This window comes from Schistocerca serialis, chromosome 5, assembly GCF_023864345.2.
Source record: "Schistocerca serialis cubense isolate TAMUIC-IGC-003099 chromosome 5, iqSchSeri2.2, whole genome shotgun sequence".
In the NCBI taxonomy this organism is placed as follows: domain Eukaryota; kingdom Metazoa; phylum Arthropoda; class Insecta; order Orthoptera; family Acrididae; genus Schistocerca; species Schistocerca serialis.
Genome location: NC_064642.1, coordinates 615,696,320 through 615,718,264, shown reverse-complemented (window position 1 = coordinate 615,718,264; position 21,945 = coordinate 615,696,320). Strand labels below are relative to the sequence as shown.

The window sequence follows — 21,945 nt, the reverse complement described above, 5'->3', positions numbered from 1 at the left end:
CCTGAAGTCGTGTTACTACAGAGTGATATCGCTCCACAGTACACAAGCACGCCGACAGAGGAGCCAAAGCATCAGTTTTCTAATACAGCTCCTTTGCGTCTCCATTCCCCGTGATCCATTGCTTTCTTCTTATTAATGCTGCTAATGAGCTGCCTCCCGTCACATCTCCAGGATCTGAAATCTCTTCTTCCCTCGCCTCCTCTTCCCATCTATACAACCCTCTAAGACGGTCTGTATAATCCCCTCCTTTTTCTTAATATATGCACAATACTCTGTCGTTGCCTTCGTTTTATTACGTCTAGTAATTGTCTTTGTTCTACTCTTCTCAGTACCTCTTCGTTTTTCACTCTGTCCACACAAGTTATTCTTTCCATCCTCCGCTATGTTCATATCTCATAAGCCTCCAGCCTTGCTGTATCTTTCTCCTTCAATGTCCGCGTTACAGCACCATGCAGGACTTCATTCCATACAAAACATTTTATTAGTCCATAGCTCAAATCTTTGTCCATATTGCTGTAGAAAATTTTCCTTTTCTTGTAAAATACCTCTTTCACCAATTATCCTTTGTTTTGCTCCTAGCGCCATTACTTTTACTTTGTTTTTGTTGATTTTCATTCCATAAATCTTTCCTTTAGCTTCAGTTCTATCCACTATATCGTGAAATTCCTTTCCATCAGTAGCTAGAAGAACCATGTCACCCGCAAATCTCGAGCACCATATTCTTCTTTCACCAGTTTTTACCGGCGCCGCCCGAGGTAGCCAGTCGGTCTCAGGAGTCTTGTCACGGTCCGCGCTGCTCCCTTCGTCGGAGGTTCGAGTCCTCCCTCGGGCATGGTTATGTGTGTTGTCCTTAGTATAAATTAGTTTAAGTAGTGTGTAAGCTTAGGGACTGATGACCTCAGCAGTTTGGTCCCACAATATCTTACCACTTACCAGGTTTTACCTCTTGTTATCTAGTGGGCAGTAGATCATCGTGTGCTAATTCGTTTCCTGCAGTTGAAGGGGATACAACGACAAGAACCATCATATGGCACAACAACTAGGTGACGCAGACGCTTCCACTCTGCTCAAACAAATCGTAAATACGAAGAACGGAGTGGCTGATTATTACATTGTGTGAATCCCAAGAGAAGTTCAGGCCGTGCTGTTCCTAGGATTTCTGTATCGCAATCGAGACGACAGTCGAAGGAATGGTTTACAACATGGTGCACCACTTTTGAAATATGGCAAATGCCGGCTGCTGAGTTCCGCGACTGCTCACACGCTTTCAAAATGACCGCGGAACCGAGGGAGCAGAGAAATATTGTAACTGTGTCGTGCCAATCCAGGTGGCTTCTTTAGACACCTAATCACGGTAAATGAGTGCTGTTTGCTTCACTAAGGCGTTGAGACAAAGGAGCAAAGTAACCTTGGAAATATTTGAGTTCATCACATGCAACCCTGAGGATGCTGTGTGTCTTACGTGGCTGGCATGGTGTGGTGTAGTCGCAAGGGGCAAACAGTTACAGGAGGATACCGATGAAATATTCTGACGAAGTTGCAAAGAGGCTATCAAGACCGAAAGTTATGGGGAGCTGTCCGAGGGGTTCTTCTTGTTCCACTACAGTTCATTCTGCACAGCACACAGTCACACAAGCTGTTTCTTCGCCATATCAAATCGATCCTCAGCCCTGTATTCTCCTCAAATGACACCCAGTGACTTCTTCCTCTTTCTTCTACTGTAGAAAACATTGCGCGGCAAGACTTTACAGAATGACGACGAGATGTTTTAAGAGTAGGAAAATTGTGCCTCATTGAAGGACGAATAAGAAATGGTTCAAATGGCTCTGAGCACTATGGGACATCTGAGGTTATCAACCCCTAGAACTTAGAATTACTCAAACCTAACTAACTTAAGGGCATCACATACATCCATGCCCAAGGCAGGATTCGAACCTGCGACCGTAGCTGTCGCGCGGTTCTAGACTGAAGCGCCTAGAACCGCTCGGCCACATCGGCCGGTGACGAACACGAGTGCATGGACTAGCAACATCTCTGACTTCGCAGACTGATCTTTTTTCAGGTGATTATTAAAGTTTGTGAGTCTCCCTAGAAAATCAGCAAGCTTTTGTCCAAATGCTCCTTAGTTACTGTCAAGTAAATCCCCATATGTTTTGTTCCCCCACGAGAGAACGGGCTGGCAGTTGGCAACATTCACCCTCTTACCAAAGATCTCACGTGATTAACAAAATTTCTGACTATACAAAACTCATGATATAAATTCTGTCATTTTAGACTACTGATACGCTCCAGGGGGTTATTACACTTTGAGGATTAAACTGAAATTTTCTGAGGGGTAAAAACCGAAAGGCTTTCAGTCCATCAAACTAAAGTAATGACTGACACTATGTGGTAGAGGTTAAAGCTTCCTCACATAGTTCATTTGCTACACACATTCCTCGTTATCCTGTACGATGCATCGATTACGGTAGAAGTGAGGTATGCACATAACAAACACTGAGTATCTCATGAAAATGTCTTCTCCTGGTTGTAGAAAATACAAGCAATAGTCCAGGAATAGCTTCCTCACTCACTTCGAAACAAATATGCTGATGAGCCAGAACATTTTGAACATCTGCTTCACAGTTTGTTTACCTGTCTTTGGCACGGAATACATCACGGATACTCCTTATCAGAGATCCGACAGTTCGTTGGTAGGTTTGTGGAGGTGTGTGGCATTAGATGTCAACTCACAGGTCCTGTAATATGCGTAAGTAACGGGCAGCTAATTTGTGTACGCGGTGATGGTGCCCGATAGCCAGACAGGTGGGTTCAATAGAGTTCACATAAGGCGAATTTAGTCGCCAAGACACCTACTGAGTTTACTATAATGCTCAGAGACAAGGACAATTGTACTGCTGAGAGATGACATCGTCGTCGGTAAACACATCAAGCGTGAAGGGATGCAGGTGATTCGCAGCTGTCAATATGTCTTCGATTTCTACCACAGGTTACATGTAAGCGTTGGAGAATGTCTCCCATAGCTAATACTAGATAAGTGCACTTGTGGTGTAGGAGGAGCGTTTGATTAGTAATGAACCGTCTTCGGTCCCAGGATCGAACCCCGCCACCACTTAGATGTCGAATAAAAATCATCAGCAATAACGGCCGAAGACTTACAGCATAAGGAGTCACCCCTCTTTCGGTCAATGGCCTTGTGAAAGAGGGTGGAGGAACGGGCAGCTTGCTCTTGGGTGGGAAACTACCCATAAAGGGTGCAAGAATTAGCAATAATCAACGGCATGAGGATGCAGAAAGCAATGGAAACCACAGCATTAAAGATATACAGTTTAATGTGTATCAACAGTATGTGTGGCCTGTAATTGAACAAATGTCACGATGATATCTCCGTCCCCAAAAGATTACGGAATAATCCCCCATACGCACCTCCGAGAGGGGACTGCCAAGGGGGAGGTGACCGTGAGAAAAAGATTACATCATGGTAGAGATTCCAAAATCAGATACCGGATTCTGAGGCATACTCAGGAGCAGATACAGACTGAGATGACAATTTAATAACGTTCTACCAATTGGGAAGTGGAATGTCAGAAGCTTGAACGTGATAGGGAACCTAGAAGATCTGAAAACGGAAATGCAAAGGCTCAATCTAGATATAGTCTGAGTCGGTGAAGTGAAATGGAGAAAAAACAAGGATTTGTGTCAGATGAGTATAGGGTAAATCAACAGCGCCAGAAAAAAAATGGGAGTAGGATTCGTTATGAATACGAAGGTAGGGCAGAGAGTGTGTTACTGTGAACAGTTCGGCGACAGAGTTGTCTCATCAAAATAAACAGCAAAGCAACGCCGACAGCGATAGTTCAGGTATACATGCTGACCTCGCAAGCCGAAGATGGAGAGATAGAGTGAATATGAGGATATTTAACAGGTAATTCAGTACGTAAGGGAAGATGAAAATTTGATAGTCACGAGGTATTGGAATGCGATTGCAGGAGAAGGTTACGGGATAATATGGGGTTGGTATCAGGAGAGAGACGAGAAACTTTAGTTGAATTCTGCAGTAAATTTCGGATGCTAATAGCGAATACTCTCAAGAGGAGTAGGTACACATGGGAAAGGCCGAGAGATACGGGAAGATTTCAGCTAGATTGCATCATGGTAGAGATTCCAAAATCAGATACTGGATTCTGAGGCATACTCAGGAGCAGATACAGACTGAGATGACAATTTAATAATGATGAAGAATAGGCATGAGTTTAAGAGACAAGTTAGGAAGAATCAATGCACAAAGAAGTGGGATGAGGAAGTACTACGGAGTCAAGAGTTATGCTTGAAGTTCGGTGTTTCTATCGATACTGCGATAAGGAGTAGCTCAATAGGCAGTTCAGTTGGAGAAGGATGGACATCTCCAAAAAGTTCGGTCACAGAAGTTCGAAAGAAAAACAAGACATAAATAAGGTACCTGCGACGTAACCATGGGTAATAAAAGAAATACTTCAGTTGGTCGATGAAAGAAGGAGATGTAAGATGTTCAGGGAAATTCAGGAATACAAAATACAAAGCACTTGGGAATGGAATAAACAGGAGGTGCAGGAAACCTAAGGAGAAATGGTTACATGAAAAACGTGAAGAAATCGCAAACGAAATGATTGTCGGAAGAATTGATTTGCATATAGGAGAGTCAACCTTACCGAAACTAAAAGCAAGGGCGTTAACATTAAGAATGCTATGGGAATATCACTGTTAAATTCGGGCCGGCCAGTGTGGCCGAGCGGTTCTAGGCGCTTCAGTGTGGAACGGCGCGACCGCTACGGTCGCAGGTTCGAATCGTGCCTCGGGCATGGATGTGTGTGATGCACTTAGGTTAGTTAGGTTTAAGCAGTTCTAAGTTCTAGGGGACTGATGACCTCAGACGTTAAGTCCCATAGTGCTCAGAGCCATTTGATTTTTTTTTTTAATAAAAAGAATGGAAGACCAAGTACAAAGTGCTCGGATTAAACAGGGTTTGAGACAAGGATGTAGCCTTTCGCCCCTACTGTTCAATCTATACATCGAGGAAGCAATGATGGAAGTAAAAGATCGACTAGAGTGGAATTAAAATACAAGGTGAAAGGTTATCAATGATCAAAGCCGCTGATGACATTGCTGTCCTCAGAAAAAGTGAAGTACATGATGTGCCGAATGGAATCAAGTGTCTAATGTGTACAAAATATAGATTGAGAGTAAATCGAAGAAATACAAAAGTAATAAGGAGCAGAAATGAGAACAATGAGAAACTAAAAATCAGAATGGGTGATCACGAAGTAGATAAACTTAGTGTATTCTGATGCCTAGGCAGCAAAGTAATCCATGACGGCCGGCCACTGTGGCCGAGCGGTTCTAGGCGCTTCAGTCCGGAACCGCGCTGCTGCTAGGGTCGCCGGTTCCAATCCTGCCTCGGGCATGGATGTGTGTGATGTCCTTAGGTTAGTTAGGTTTGAGTAGTTCTAAGTTCTAGGGGACTGATGACCTCAGATGTTAAGTCCCATAGTGCTTTGAGCCAATCCATGACGGTGGACATAAACAGCAGACTAGCACTGCCGGAAAGGGTATTCCTGGCCAAGAGTGTCTACTAGTGTGACCCATAGATCGTAATTCGAAGAAGAAATTTCTACGAATGTGCGTTTGGAGCACAGCATTGTATAGTAGTGAAACATAGACTATGGGAAAACCGATAAAGAGGAGAGTCGAAGCATTTAGATGTGGTGCTACATGAGACTGTTGGTAACCAAGTGGACTGATAAGGTAAGGCGTGAGCAGGTACTCCGCAGCATCGGTGAGGAAAGAAATATATAAAAATACTGACACGAAGAAGGAACATCGCTAACTTCCTTGCTAGTGAGGGAGGTGTAGAGGGTAAAAATTGTAGGGGAAGAGAGAGATTGGAATACATCCAGGAAATAATTGATTATGAAAATTGCAGGTGCTACTCAGAGATGAATTCGTGGCTGGCCGCATAAAACCGATCAGAAGACTGACTCACAGCGCTGTTCTGGCTTCGAGACACGGCAATTATACTGTTGAAAGATGACATCACCGTCGGGGAAGACATCAAGTATGAAGGGACGCAGGTGGCTCGAAGTTTTCAGCGAGTCCTCGATTACAACCACAGGTTCCATACAAGCGCAGGAGAATCTGTCCCATAGCATAATAGTGTTCCCACTACCCTGCATCTGTGGCGCGCTGCATGTTTAGAGCTGCTGTTCACTTCGATGACGGCGTTTGTGGAGACGACCAGCGATCTAGTGTAGCAAAAATGTGGTTCACCCGAAGAGCCGACATATTTCCATTGGTTGAAGGTCGAATCCCGATGGTCCTGTGCCCAATGCAGTCGTAACTGACGATGTCGTTGGGTCAACATGGTGAACACGTAGTGGTGGTCTGCTGCGGAGCTCCATGTTCAACAATGTACGATGAACGGTGTGCTCCGAAACACTTGTGCGTGCACCAGCATTGTGCTCTTTCGGTAGAGATGCCGCAGATCACCATCCATCCTGCGTTACAGAGCAGTTAAGCCTCTGAACCCCACGTTCTGTGAAGAGTAGTGGACGTCCAACCATTTAGTGCCTAATGGTTGTTTCACTGTCTTATCTCTTTTCGTAAACACTCACGTCAGTTGCACGTGATCATGAGAACAGCTTTGCGGTTTTTGAGATACTCGTTCACTGGGTCTGCGTAATAATAATCTACACTTTGTCAAACTCGCTTATCTCACTGGATTTCCACATTTGTAGCCCATATCTTTGTTAGGGTAATCCCCCGTTCGTGTCTGCTCCACTTATGTACTTTAGTTTCTGCTTCATGTGCCCGCAACGCCACCGGACGGCATCCAATGTCGCGGTGGGCAGAGGTCATAATTGTTTGACTTATCAGTGTAAATGAGCTATTGACTTCAGTAATCATATACACAAGGGCTACTATACATTATTATTATTATTATTATTATTGGAGAGGTCAGACTCAACGCATTAACAGCCTGAAGTCTTCCTATTTCTGCCAATTGAGAAGCAATGAGTGCTTTAGTAACTATAGTGCTCAAATTTTAAATTGTTTGAGTTTAAATGGGAGTGCAGGGTGGAGATCAAGTAAGTGCCGCTAGGGAAAAGTGTGCCTCAGGGGAAGCATTTCATATAACTATTGTCTAACGTTACTCTAGACAGTTCGCTTTCTTATCTGAGAATGAGTTGTACGCAGCAATTGCGATGTACTGGGCTTCACCATTCATTTTAACACACACACACACACACAAACACACACACACACACACACACACACACACACACACACACACACGCAAAACCGTATTTACTGGGCGAACACAACACAGGGAAAACAAGTGTGGCATTCGAGATTTATAAACGTGAAAGAGATTTTCGTCTATGATAGCAATGAAACTTAGGAAGTTAGACGTAAGTAGTACCATTGCCCTGATTGACTCGCTAATTTGTTGCTTAATAAAAACCCTCACAAAATGAATATCAAAATGATTCAAATGGCTCTAAGCACTATGGGACTTAACATCAGAGGTCATCAGTCCCCTAGACTTAGAACTAATTAAACCTAACTAACCTAAGGACATCACACACATCCATTCCCTAGGCAGGATTCGAATCTGCGACCGTAGCAGCCGCGTGGTTCCGGACTTAAGCGCCTAGAACCGCTCGGCCACCGCTGCCGGCAACTGAATATTGTTCATATCACTCAGCGTTCTTCATATTACATATAAAGGTGTTAAGAAAAATCTTTTTGATTCTAAACCCTAGTAGGCGTTACAATTGGCAATGGTGGTGAGGGTACTAGCTAATATCTGACTGCACTCAGGGGTAATTATCTAAGAAAGATTGGGAACCACTGCTTTAGACAAATAGCATCCCAGAAGACCTGCGACCATATTGGTACTAAATGGTAATACACTTGTCTTGGAGCCAAAAGTAGTTCATTTCCCATCTCCTGACGCGCTTCGGTAGAGTCTCATCACCAGATGCCTGGCATGAAGCCCACAATATAAGAAACATGTTAAAAGTCACACATTCCAAAAATGCAGTGAAATTCAGAACGTACCTGTTAGAATCAACAGAACGTGTGTCGTCGTTTCATACTCCTGTCCGTAACACAATCAGTGCCCAAAGTGATGCAGGCATTTCCACATGGCACAACGTCAACAAATTTTTGAGGCGACAGTTATGAGCACAAATATAAACCTTCCTGGCAGATTAAAACTGTGTGCCATACCGACAGGCGAAATCTGGTGGAAGTAGAGCTGTGAAGGACGGGTCGTGAGTCGTGCTTGGGTAGCTGAGTTGATACGTCACGCGGCTGGCGCCAGTACCCCTTTCTTGTTGTGTCAGCGTTGCCATTGACTTCGCTTCTTTCCGGCTGCAAGTCGGTCGTTCATCACGGGTTCGGCTATTAAAGTCCGCAGCGTCGAGGCAGAAGCTCCGACTGTGTGGTCTGTCGGTTGCGGTTACAACACGGACAGGATGTTGGCCCTTACTTGTTGCGCATGCACATTGCGCGTAGTATTACTGGAGTGCTGCGGCCGGAGACGGCGGAAAGGTTTCGGATTCCCTCATATGGAGTGGTGTTTGGCTTTTCTCGTCACGCAGTGCATGTTGAGAAGAAGAGCTTGCCGGAGCGTCGCCGGACATTAACCGTTCGTCCGGGCATATGGTGTGTGTTTGATTTAAACAGGTGCAATTGTGTGATTATATAAATTTGTTAATGGTTAACTAATGTTGTCTTCAGTGATGAGTCTGATGTGTCAAGTTATGTCACACGCGACATGATAACGGGGCTTGGGTTTCTATCTTAGTTTCCTACCATTTGATGAGAGATCTGCAGCTGTATGTAAGTAAACCCGGTGAGCTCCTCATTATTGAGTGATGGCATATCTGAAACTGTTGTAACTTTAGTGATTAAGTACCAAAATTGCACCTTAATTAATGAGGAACGAAATTCTATGTTGTCTTGTAAAACTACATCAGGTCCCATGAAAGTGTAGTTCTGGTGGCCCATTTAAGGTAATACTAAGCTGTTGCTATTACGTTTCAAGGAACAATCTTATTTGCGCGTGTACTACAGTGTTAAATAAATTTTTGAGGGTTGAGCTCAAGATTATTATTATTTTTTGTTGTGAGCCTTCCTGTTTCAATTTTATCTTTTACTCTTTTATGTAATATGAATGTGCAATCGAAAGTGTGCCGTTGTAGTTCAAGATTTTTGTATTTCAGTTGGGTGGAGCGCATTGTATTTCCTCCGGCACGGTGGGACGTGGCATCGAGGCTTGACGACTTGGCCGTTGCCATCTCGATCTCGTCCATATGTTGACTATTGCTGTTCTCTTTGTTCCTGGCTCTGTCGGGTTGTTAAGCTTTGTAGCCCGTTCCTCGACCGCCTTGGCGGATGCGCCTTTCTATCGAAAAATGAATTTAAACTTGTAAAACTGGATTAGATTGCTGGAGACTCTGCCATCTTAATTCTGTGTTCCCTTATCAGCTGTTTGTACCATATTTGTACCTCGTATGCTGATTGTGAAGTTTAATTGTTGTAAAGGAGTGTTTCATGTGCGTATGTTCTCAGGGAATGTTTATATGCTGAGGCGCTGTTTTTTATTATTGTTTGTTATTTAATTTGTGCCTACCTGTACTGGCATCAACTGGATTTTTCCTTAGCCAGAAGTTCGTGTACCCGGTGACTTCATTGCCAATTTTTAGAAATTGTCTTATTGTTAATTGTGTACATTATGTTATGTCTTGATGTTATACCTTGGTATGAATTTATGGTGCAAAAGAGATGTCACTGTACAGGATAGTCTCGCGGGTTCAGAACTTAGCAAGTTTTGGTTCTACTAAGTATTTACACTAACAGTTATGTTCTTAATGTTTTATGGATTTGTTATGCAGATTTCAACAGGGGATTAAGTAAAATTTTTTGTTGTGCATGTTGAGTTATCGACTTTATTGTGTTTAAATTGTGCAAGCTAACTAACATTGTTTAACACAACCTGTGTATGTTTCGTAATTATGGCCCTGCTGCTTCCTGTCGTTTTATTGAACGCACGTGCCCACTGTAGGCAAAGGTCTCGAGTTCGAGTCTCGGTCTGGCGCACAGTTTTAATCTGCCAGGAAGTTTCATAACAGCACACACACTCCGCTGCAGAGTGAAAATTTCATCCTGGAAGCACATACATCGTTGGAAAAACACATGACACAATGCTATCTTGTAACACTTGCTTATTACGTTTGGTTCCTCACGGTAAGAAAGATTGGAATTGCATGTGATGCTGTGATTGTAATCTTTCTTATCGCGAGACTAGTCGGTGGCTGAAGCCATTCGTAATAAGCAAATATTACAGAACAGCATTTCGTCATGAATTTTTTCAAATAAACATTCCTTCCGGTGGGTAGCGTTAGTGACAGTAATGCCTCTGACAGCAGACATATATGTCATATGACAACTCTTACTAAAAAAGTACATGTATTGTTTAAATTACACACAAATAAGACACAGATAATATAGAAATCAATTTATACTAACAAGGTCGTAGCTGCTACATTCCTAGTCAGCCAGAATTTCCACAGAGGAAATGACATAAACCGAAATATCTCAGTACATAAAGTTCAATCGAAACGTTAAACTCAATATTACACATCAAAATCAAAATTACAAAGAGCCCAAAAAATATGGAACTTAAAATTGTGGAAGAAAGTAGCAAAGACACGTTACAATTACACAGTACCACTGTCATTTGTGGTCTAGTAGAAGGTAATGCTTGTAACATCGAGACATACATTCGTGGCATCCCAGAGGAGATGTTGCTGAAGGGGTGGGTAACTGTAACGACGCACTGATTGAATGCGTACATAGAAAGAAGACATGGTGTACAAACATGTAGAATTGAACTGTTAAGTTACACAAGGCAGAAAAATTTTAAAAGATTACCACATGAAATGCTGAAACTGTGTGAGTAAAAGGAAACTAAATAAAAAGTATGTTGCATGTGGAGGATATTTCTCACAATATATTCTCGAAATGAATGATGGAAGTTACTCCCTCTTTAAATGAAAATCGTAACGCTCCTGTTTCTGATAACGGAATGCCGTGGTCGATTATTTCTTCTTCTGTTTGGCTTTCCAAGACCTGCAGCTAATTTCATATCATATTATATTTAAAGTCATATACGACACAGAAAGGACGACACTCTATGGGGGAGGAGGGGGCGGGTTTCGGTATAGTGTGTAGCCTAGTGCATTTACGAGGAAAAATAATTATTTTGCTTCACCCGAACAAGTCATCGAGCCTGGACTGAAAAAGCTTCGTGACAACTACGCATATGTGAATCCTCCACATAGATTCACACAGAAGAAGCCAAAAATGTAATTGTCAGTTGGAAAATAAAACAACTGAACATTCATCGTTAGTTTACCGAAACTTGTGGAAGACTAATTTTCTCCTGTCATCTCCAAGTGGTATCATCTCCTCCTTTTTGGAATAACAATATACATAAATAATTATTAGTACTAGTGACAGCATTTTTGACACCAATACAATTTCCAGGAAGACCAGACTCATACTCACCGGCGTAGGTGATGGCATTGAGACCACCCTTGTCGAGGTTGGTCAGGCCCAGATCACACTGTGCCACAGGCAGAATGTATGCCATTGCTGTGGTGTCGAAGACGCTGATCATGGCTGCGGGGAACGCCACCAACAGCAGTATGTAGTTGAACTTCCCGAAGCCTAGAACACACCGCCGTATGAGGAACACACGATTACATGAGCGCAATCAACAGCAACTGAAGTGCGTAGTACCACTTTCGGCAACTATAAGATAGCATCCAGATGCGGCTGTGTGCCATAAGTTTTTAAAGCACGCATTGTACTTGAGAGCCGGTGGTGCTAGGCTGAACTCACAAGGCAGCAGGTAAACTCCTAATGTGGCACGCGGTCTGGGAAAACCCTGCAGGCTCGTCCATTGAGGACGAATACGGTGAGGTAAGCCACTGTCGTGGAAACGAAAGACACTTTAATTACTAAGCAGACCTAAACTACGTTAAATTCTTTAAAATTTGATATATCTTCTATATCTCTGACGATTCTAATGAACTATCTGGTAACCAATAGAGATTTAGGAGGTGTATCAGAAAATACTTATATAATTTTTTGCGTATTATATTCCAATTTGATCTACATCCCAGAAATGTATCCCGAGGTATAAATACGTCATTGGGCTTCATCACAGATATATATTACAACTTATAATAAAATCGGTTTTACGCATAATATATAATAAATTTATAAAATTAGCAGCAGACTAGGAAATCAGGCTACGGTGTGTATCTGTAAATGTATTTATTTTTAAATGTTTAAAACTTTTAAGTAACAAAATACAGTGGATCAGTTATTGCACTGACAAAACTGTATGTTTTAAGAAGACTAAAAGACTAATCGAAAAACTAAAAGTTTTATTGGAAATCTCATAAAACTTCGGTCCTGTTTGATGTGTTGTACATGGGTTTAGTATAAGATACGCGTTTGACAAGATGTATGAAAAGTATTGCATGAGAATTTCCGTTACACAGACCGAGTGCTGAAACAGTCGGTGGCCATCTTCCCCTGTTTTTGGAAAAGTCGGGTAAAAAATTGTTTAAATGTTGGTAGAATTAGATGTTTTAATTTATTGACTTTCAGGACGTGCCCGTACGGCCGTCTCAACAATGGAATGTCATTTATGACGAAAGGAACATTAGGACAACACAAAACCAAGTCCTCTTCGGTTAGCAATCCGCGTTGACGGCACACCTGCCACCGCAGACGAATCGGATGTTAGTGTTGGTTTGTTTAGTAGTGTTCTGAATTTTTGGAGTTGTTTTATTCCATGGGGGTCGATTAAATTTCAATGTAGTGTTATTTCAAAATTTTCAATTTGTTGCATTAAACTTGTGGTTCTTCAAGCAAGTTGTGAGAAAATATTTTCTGGTTTTAAAGAGAATTAGTTAATTTTTTGCTGATGTTTGTTCAAGACGCATAAATACGTATATCTAAAATTTCTGAGCATTATTTACGCCGCATCTTGACTGCATTTTTGTTGGAGAAGTTTTGTCTTTATGATTCACAGTTGCCACAGCTTGGGCTTACCTGTATGTGAATGACATGAATCAGCAGTGAATGTATTCATGAGTGTGGAGACGATCAATTTTCATTTAGCTATCCTTATTTAGGTTTTTAGTGGCTTCATAACTAACTTCATGCAAATGAGGGGATGATTCTCACTATGCCCGACTACCTGTGCCATCCTTGTCATCCTAGACTTGTAAGTATGTAAGTATCTGTGTATGTGCCCTCCCAGATAGCTGTGCAGTTTAACGCACAGATTTTCGGACTGGGAAGGCGCGCCTGGTCCCTGGCACTAATCCGCCCGGCGGACTTGTGTCGAGATCCGGTGAGCCGGCCAGCCTGTGGATGGATTTTAGGCGGTTTTCCATCTGCTTCATCGAATGCGGGCTGGTTCCCCTTATTCCGCCTCAGCTACATTATGTCGGCGATTGTTCCGCAAACAAGTTCTCCATATACGTGTACACCACCATTACTCTACCACGCAAATATAGGGGTTACACTCGTCTGGCGCGAGATGTTCCCTGGTAGGGGGGAGTCCACCGGGGGCCGAACCGCACAATAACCCTAAAAGAGTAGTTCGGTGTGGGGCGGCGAAGGGGTGAAGTGGACTGCAGTAGTCGTCGTGGGGTTGCGGACCACTGTGGCGGGGACAGAGCCTCTCCATCGTTTCTATGCCCTTGGTTAACATACAGTACAATACAATACAATCTGTGTATGTGATTATTTTATTGTTCTTAAATCATGATACTGAAACATGATCCACATACGTGTGAAAGATATCTACAGATGAATAAAACCTACCACTACTTCCATATCACTACCACCACTGGTACGAGGGTCACTCCAAAAGAAATGCACACTATTTTCTTTAAAATCCATCTTTTATTCTACATGTCTGAAAGTTTTACAATGTGTAGACACATCCCATAGGAACAATATTTTCATTTCTCCACGTAATTTCCATCCCTCTCAACTTCCTTCTGCCATCTTGGAACCAGCGCCTGTATACCCACACGGTAAAATTCTGGACCAACCTGTTGGAGCCACTGTATGGCAGCATGCACAAGGGAGTCATCATCTTCAAACTTTGTTCCACAAAGAGAGTCTTCCCAAAGAGATGATAGTCACATGGAGCCAGGTCAGAACTGTAAGGCGGATGTTTCAGCGTTATCCATCCGAGTTTTGTGATCGCTTCCATGGTTTTTTGACTGACACGTGGCCGTGCATTGTCGTGCAACAGCAAAACATCTTGCTTTTGCCGATGTGGTCGAACGCGAGTCGAGCTTGAAGTTTCTTCAGTGTCGTCACATATGCATCACAATTTATGGTGGTTCTACTTGGCATGATGTCCACAAGCAAGAGTCCTTCTAAATCGAAAAACACCGTAGCCATATCTTTTCCAGCAGAATGTGTGTTTTTTTTTGTTTTTTTTTTGTTTTTTTTTTCTTGGGCGAATTTGCATGATGCCACTCCATTGATTGCCTCTTCGTCTCTGGTGAAAAATGGTGGTCATGATTCATCACCTGTCACAATTCATCCAAGAAATTGATCTCCATCATTCTCATACTGTTCCAAAAGTTCGCTGCATACCGTTTTTCTTGTTTCTTTGTGAGCCACTGTCAACATACTGCGAACCCAACTGGCACAAACCTTTTTTAACGCCAACACTTTCAGTATTGTGCAAACACTTCCTTCCCCTATCTCAGCGTAGCGTGACAATTCGTTCACTGTGATGCGTCTGTCAGCAGTCACCAATTCGTTAACTCTCTGCACATTGTCCGGAGTGTGTGCAGTACGAGGCCTGCCGCTGCGAGGACAATCCTCAATATTGCCGTGCCCGCTTTCATCACGTAACCTGCTTGCCCTCCGACTAACTGTGTTGCGATCGACAGGAGCATCTCCATACACATTTTTCAACCTCTTGTGAATGTTGCCCACAGTCTCGTTTTCACAGGACATGAATTCTATAACAGCACGTTGCTTCTGACGAACGTCAAGTGTAGCAGCCATCTTGAAGACATGCTGTGACGGCGCCACTCACGGGAACAGGTTGAACTAAGTTTGAAAACAAGCGGGAACGATGTATCTACACACTGTACAACTTTCACACATGCAGAATGAAAATTTTATTTTTACAAAAATAATGTGCATTTCTTTTGGAGTGACCCTCGTATTACTAAATTGCTACCGAAACGATATGTCTGTACTTGGCATGCATTCGCTGGCAACTCTACTATACAAGGTGACCACAAAACTGCAGAAATGGAAAGTGTTGTTAACGTGCTATTTTCGCAGAATGGATTGGTACTGCGGGGCTAGAATTGTTAACCAATCAACAGAGATTAATGATACGTAGGAAGTGTAACTAACAGTATCACACCTGTACACCCATGCACACTGAGTAGTACAATATATATATATATATATATATATATATATATATATATATATATATATATATATATATATATGTTACAAAAATGGTTCAAATGGCTCTGAGCACTATGGGACTTACATCTATGATCTATGGTCATCAGTCCCCTAGAACTTAGAACTACTTAAACTTAACTAACCGAAGGACATCACACAACACCCAGTCATCACGAGGCAGAGAAAATCCCTGACCCCACCGGGGATCGAACCCGTGAACCCGGGCATGGGAAGCAAGAACGCTACCGCACTACATGTTACACTCAGCTTAATTGAGCGGCCCAGAGATGTGGTTGGTCTCAGTGTTTGGCTACGTTTTTTGTCCTAGGGTGCCAGCTCACACCTACCATAAACTCCATTTTTAAGCTGAAATAAAATATAACAAAACAATGTAGACAGGTATTCCAGTGAAATTTAAAATATTGAGTCACTAACGTTTATTTATAATTTGAAAAAGTAGTTTATTTTTCTTTGATATATTCACTAAACACTTAAAATGCAGTCTGAGGGGCTCTCACGTAAGTGCAGCCATTAATAAATGATGCTACAACACTTCACTATAAAATTCATATGACGTGATCACGGCACTAGACAGTCTGTTCACAATTCACAAAATTAACTCTTGTCTGTTGTCTTAAACCATTATATTGCTCTTCACTTGATCGCTTTCGAACGTCGCTACATACATACTTTCCGCAAACGTGGCTACCAACACACCACTACACCCAGACGGGCGGCACGTCTGGCTATTACTGTCACTCAAACTCAACTGCCCTGTCATCAAACACGGCTGCCCCATGCACCGTCGAAACGTCTGCCTAACTCAAAACAATGTTTGACAAAAATTACGAATATAATAAAACTAAACACAGAAACATATATGATATATTAGATATATTAAAAATGTGGAAATTTTCCGGGCAGTAACTATTTAAAGTCCAATTTTTTGTATGTGACACAGTTTTTTCACAAATAGTGTTTTTGACGCATGATTTTGCTTTTCCCTGGTTTTTGATAATAAAGATAAATAAACGAATAAAAATACATACTTAATTAGTCATATACCTCTTTAAACTTTAGAATGCTGCCGTTAGTTTCGTCTTTTTAAATTTATTTGTTACCGAAAATAGTTTCTCTCAGTCGAATCCCTTATTGCGACCTCTCACTCAGAAATGGTACACACTGTACTCAATCGGCTATGATTATTCGATGCAGCTCTAGTAGCCGCATCCGTAGACACTTCGTTTATATTGATCGGCCAAAGCATTGCCGAGATATTAGCTTTTGAACTTTCATAAATTTACAAGTTTTAAGACAAAATATTTTTAAACTATTATATCAATTTTTGGCGCGTCTAGATAATTTAGCTTTAAATGGTTCAAATCGCTCTGACCACTACGGGACTCAACTTCTGAGGTCATCAGTCCCCTAGAACTAGAACTACTTAAACCTAACCAACCTAAGGACATCACACACATCCATGCCAGAGGCAGGATTCAAACCTGCGACCGTAGCAGTCGTGCGGTTCTAGACTGTAGCGCCTAGAACCGCTCGGCCACCCCGGCCGGCATTTAGCTTTACATTCTTTCTGGCCATGAGTGCCAACTCGCACCTCCGTCTCACTCTTAGTTTTGTTTTTATCAACTCTTCTCTTACATATAAATTTCTCCAAGCTCACAAACATGGCCCTACGCGCCCCTGCCAAGCGACCACTAGGGTTTTTCCAACGCCGCGTACACGCTAGCCGCTCGCCACCGCCCGGTAGCAACCTCCAGACTCGTGCTCTGCGGCGGGAAACTGCTGCTCTAATCTCCACTCACAGCTTGTACGGTTACAATAGTACAATTTTTGAACGTTAAACGTACACCTTAGGTATTATTGTATGATTCGTTTGTCATTTGTAGTCGACCACTATTCAATTATGATGCTTACAGCGCCATCTATTGCTACAATTTGTAACTATTTATTTTTCTTCTGCCATACGTTTTTCCCCTTCTCCGATAACATTCTGTTGCAATTTGAAGTCATTCTGACCAGTGGTGTTATTCCTACAGCGGCTAGAAAGTTTAATTATAATCGCCCTGTATAATGTGAAACGTCGCCTTAGAAAATTATTGAACTACTGTGCTGGTAAACCCCTTACGTTATTTGATTTTCAAACAGCTGAGCAGAACTGAACGTACTCAGACATTTGGATCTTTACTTATTCTGATAAACACTAAACTGACACACAATATTTTTAGCGCAACGCAATCTGACTTTCAATAATCCCTACAAAAGAATGTCCCTGACTAACATTAAACTATACCTTTCACAAATCACTTACCCCACATAAATCTTCGTTACTCGAACTACTGCAATACAGCGAGCGCCACTACTGCCAGCTTAATAGTGTTCAAAAGTCATAATATATAGCAGTTCATGACATCTAGTATTACAAATTTACCGTCTCTGATGGACATACGCCCAGATCATCCACTCTCAAAACTCCGCCATCTCTCTCCCGACATTCACCACTGCTGGCGGCTCACCTCCAACTGCGCAACGCTACGCGCTGTTAACAGCCAACTGCCCAACACTACAATAGCATATACTCCAACAATGCAAACCAACCACAGCCTTCACACAGCACAGTCAGTGATTTTCATATAGAGCGCTACGTGGCGTTACCAACATAAAAACCTAAACAGCCTACTTTCAATTGATTCATGCGTCGCGTCGGCGAGAGGTTAACAGTAGCTACTCTTTCGAGAACGGCATAGTTTCATTACTTCTGCATACAAGCCTATCATGTTTGGCGTCATCTCTTCTAGTACTGCACGTCTAGCACCAACACCTCAAAACAGCTGCTGAAGTTATAATTACTTATTATTTGAAATACAAAATCTAATCCGACTTTAATAGTCTGTTTCTTTTATATAATGTTTTTACATAATATCATATATACTTAGTTTCATGCATTAATCTGTCTTACGAGTCATACGTCCTGCAGTGGTTTGATGGTAGCGTACTTATATATCATTATACCGCGTGCGCGAGTCGGGTGATACGCGGTATGTGGCGCGATGGACGTGACCAAGCGCGGCGACCCGAACGGGCAGATGCGTGAGGGCAGGCGTGGTTGACGATTGTGTCTACAGTGCGAATTCTTCCGAGTAAGTTAAGATATAGACTGAATGAGTTGATATTGTTGTTTTCATATGTATCCGCGTTGACTAGGTAGCTTACTCGTATTTAAATTTCGTACTTTAACGAATGCGTTCCGTTTTGTTTAATTTACTTTGCGGTCCCCCAACCGGACGACACTTCGATTAAAAAATTATTACTTGTATTAAATTTCAAGCAGCTATACATATTATTTCTTTACTTTTTACAGTTTTTTTGTGAAGTTCCATTTTAATTTAAGTTCACCGTTCTTAAACTTCATGTTTTACTAGCAGACATGGGGGATCGACACGCTATCCGTACGTTCACACAAATATTTTCCGGCACGAAACACGGATTTCCAATGCGAGATCTTTTTCACTTATGCTATTTATGTGTTTCTTTTTCGAATTCATATATTCATTGACTGCGTTTTAGAACATATTTAGTTACTCTAGGTAACATAAACAATAAACATTGAAGATCATTATAAAACAATCTGAAGAAAGTGCACTACCAGTGCCTTGTCTTGCAGTAGGCTGCCTAAACTATTGGAGCAAAATAGTTTGATTTAGTACTGAATTGTAGACCTCAAAAAGAACTACAAAATACCTCCGAGAGCATATATTTCTTTTACAGTTGAGTTACAATTACTCTTTTTCTGGTTTGTAGGTGCTGAAACGGGCGACTTCAAAAGACAGAGATCAGTATTGTTGGCCAACCGTAAAAGATAAACATATGTTCTAGCGGACAGTTCTTTAGATATTTTTGAGCCCTACAGCCTGGTACTACGTAATTTGACGTTCCTCTTATGTATTACATACTGTGATCAAGAGAGAACACTGGCGGAAAACAGTTTTACTTAATTTAGCTGATGAAATTTAAACTACTGAATAGACTTTCACGTAGTATAGCTAAGAACCGTCCCAATTACACCAGGTTCCAAACAAACAAAAATTGCATTAAAATCGAACCTTTCGATTGGGAGCTACGATGCCGCAGACAGATAGACACGTAAAATTTATAACAATCCTCTGCATGCGCCTGGGGGTTGAAATATGCTATTGTCTAAGTTATCAGAACTAGAGTCTGACAAGTTTTCAAATTATAAATGTGTTTGTTTTAATGTATGAATGTTTTTTGGGATTGTGGGATGTAGAATTCTGCAGTTGACACTATCATTTGTGCTGCTTGGAGAGCATGCACTACATGAGTAGAGTAGTAATTACGCAAGAAGTTTTAAAGACAGACACGACTGTTTGAGCGATGTATTTGACTGCAGACGGGACGTCTTGGCCGTGCTAGACGTGTGCAGACGAGGTTTGCGCCTATGCGTCAACACAGATTTCGTCCAAATTTGTGCTGTATGCGGTACTTGATCAGAAATGAAATGGACAGAAAAGGGAGCTACAGATGGCCAAGCGTTTAGAGAAAGTAGCATATATGGGCGAGGTATAAGCCAATTATTTTAGAGTGGTTTTGAGGCAGCATTGGGCAAGCGAAAATAGTACAGAATGGTAATTTGGCGAACGTGGGGTCCAGTCCCTTTGCGAAAACCTGTTTTATTTTCAATTTTTAGTTACTTACACTGGAAGTAAGCCGAAATATGCACAAAGTAACTCACTCGTACACAGCGCAATATCATACAGCCCTTTCTGTAAAATTATTGCCAACACTTTGCGTATGCCTACAAGAGAGTACTGGTTCTTTTGGACTGAGGATTCAAAAAACGGCGGAGGAGCTTCGGATAAATTTAGGAATGTCATTAATACTTGGTCAAAATATGGAAAACTTTCAACAGCTACTAGTAATGCAGAAATTTTACAAGTCAGCATGAAGTTTTCCCCAAAGATTGAAGTCTTTGCCACTGACTTGTGAGGTATTTTACAATTCCAAGAACTCGAACTTAGAAAAATTTCGCCACTCATCGATACGTACATCTCCTTTGTTCCTGGTCTCCAGATTGACTCCCTAGGATAACATATACGTTATTTACGCCCTCATCTGTCGTTCTCTCATATATTATTTTCCGTACATCTTAACAAACATTTATCATACATAAAACACGTTAGAATTTTGCCGAGTCGTTTAGATTTCTAAAAAATTACAGATTTGTCAGTGAAAATAGTTAATTTTCGATTATGTGGTATTTAAAAATTATCAGCATATGAAGTAAGTTAAAGATAAATACCTTAGCCTAATTTACGATGCTGCAGCTACTTTTATCAGTTCATTACTTATATGATGCGGAAACGACTTTTTATACCACGGAATAAATATTCTTGTATATAGTTCAAAGTATATAATACACACAAAATTTCTGTAATTGTGCTCCGATGCAACTCCTCAACTTATATTCCTTGACACATAGGATACCAAAATCCAAGAGATACTAAACTTCATTTTATTTTCAAAACTTTGGTAATAACTCAAAAACTACTAACATGATTGAGGGCGCATTTCTATTGATATACTTCACTATTTAGTAGAGGTCTTGGATCGGTTTTTAAAAGACTTTTTGTCTGTTTAGTAAGCATAGTTGTCTAAAATTAATTTCGCCACAAATAATTTGTTGGCAAAATGGAATGATATACTTTGTGAAACAAAATAAGAATGATAATAGCAAGGCACATTAAGTGCTTGCAAGACTGTGAAACAAAATATTTGATTGTAAAGTGTGACATTTTGGTCTCAAACAACATACATAAGGCCCAGAGCCTAAATTTCGCATTGACCATCACTATCACACGTTGCATTGCGTAATTCAGAGACATATGATTTTCTACAGAAACAAAAAGAACATGTTATGAAGTATCATTTGACAGTTTTGCTTTAGTATTTACTTTAACCAACAATTTAGTGCACAATACTGGTACACTGTAATATGTATTTAATGCTGCTCGTCAGCATTCGTGTCATATTATCACAACTTAACTGCGACAACCTACCTGTTAGCGAAATCGCAGTTTCGAAGTCCACAGGCTCATCTACTGGCTTCCCTTCCTCCGGCTCTGAAATTAGGAACAACACATTATCTTCCATGTGTCGAAAGATTGCTCTTTATGAAAAGCAACCAACAACTTAATTTCGTTGCTAAATATATACGTACAGTATTTTCGATTTAAAACATTTGATGCATACTATTCCTTTTAATTTGTAACTGCCACCCTTACACATAGCTGTAGAGATGTGTTGAAGTTGTCAGATGGTTGGAACACA

At 41.4% G+C, this 21,945-nt stretch overlaps 1 protein-coding gene across 2 annotated transcripts in view; it reads right to left on the bottom strand.

The window, feature by feature from the left end:
* The window catches only part of LOC126480994 (synaptic vesicle glycoprotein 2C-like), a 175,149-nt gene that overhangs the window by 130,714 nt on the left and 22,490 nt on the right, over positions 1 to 21,945 (bottom strand). For both annotated transcript variants that reach the window (XM_050104438.1, XM_050104439.1), the window contains exons 2-3: positions 21,675 to 21,737; positions 11,614 to 11,775 (exon numbers count right to left, since the gene is read on the bottom strand). In XM_050104438.1, the coding sequence (XP_049960395.1) occupies positions 11,614 to 11,775; positions 21,675 to 21,737 (225 nt within the window). The remainder of the gene's footprint in view (positions 1 to 11,613; positions 11,776 to 21,674; positions 21,738 to 21,945) is intronic.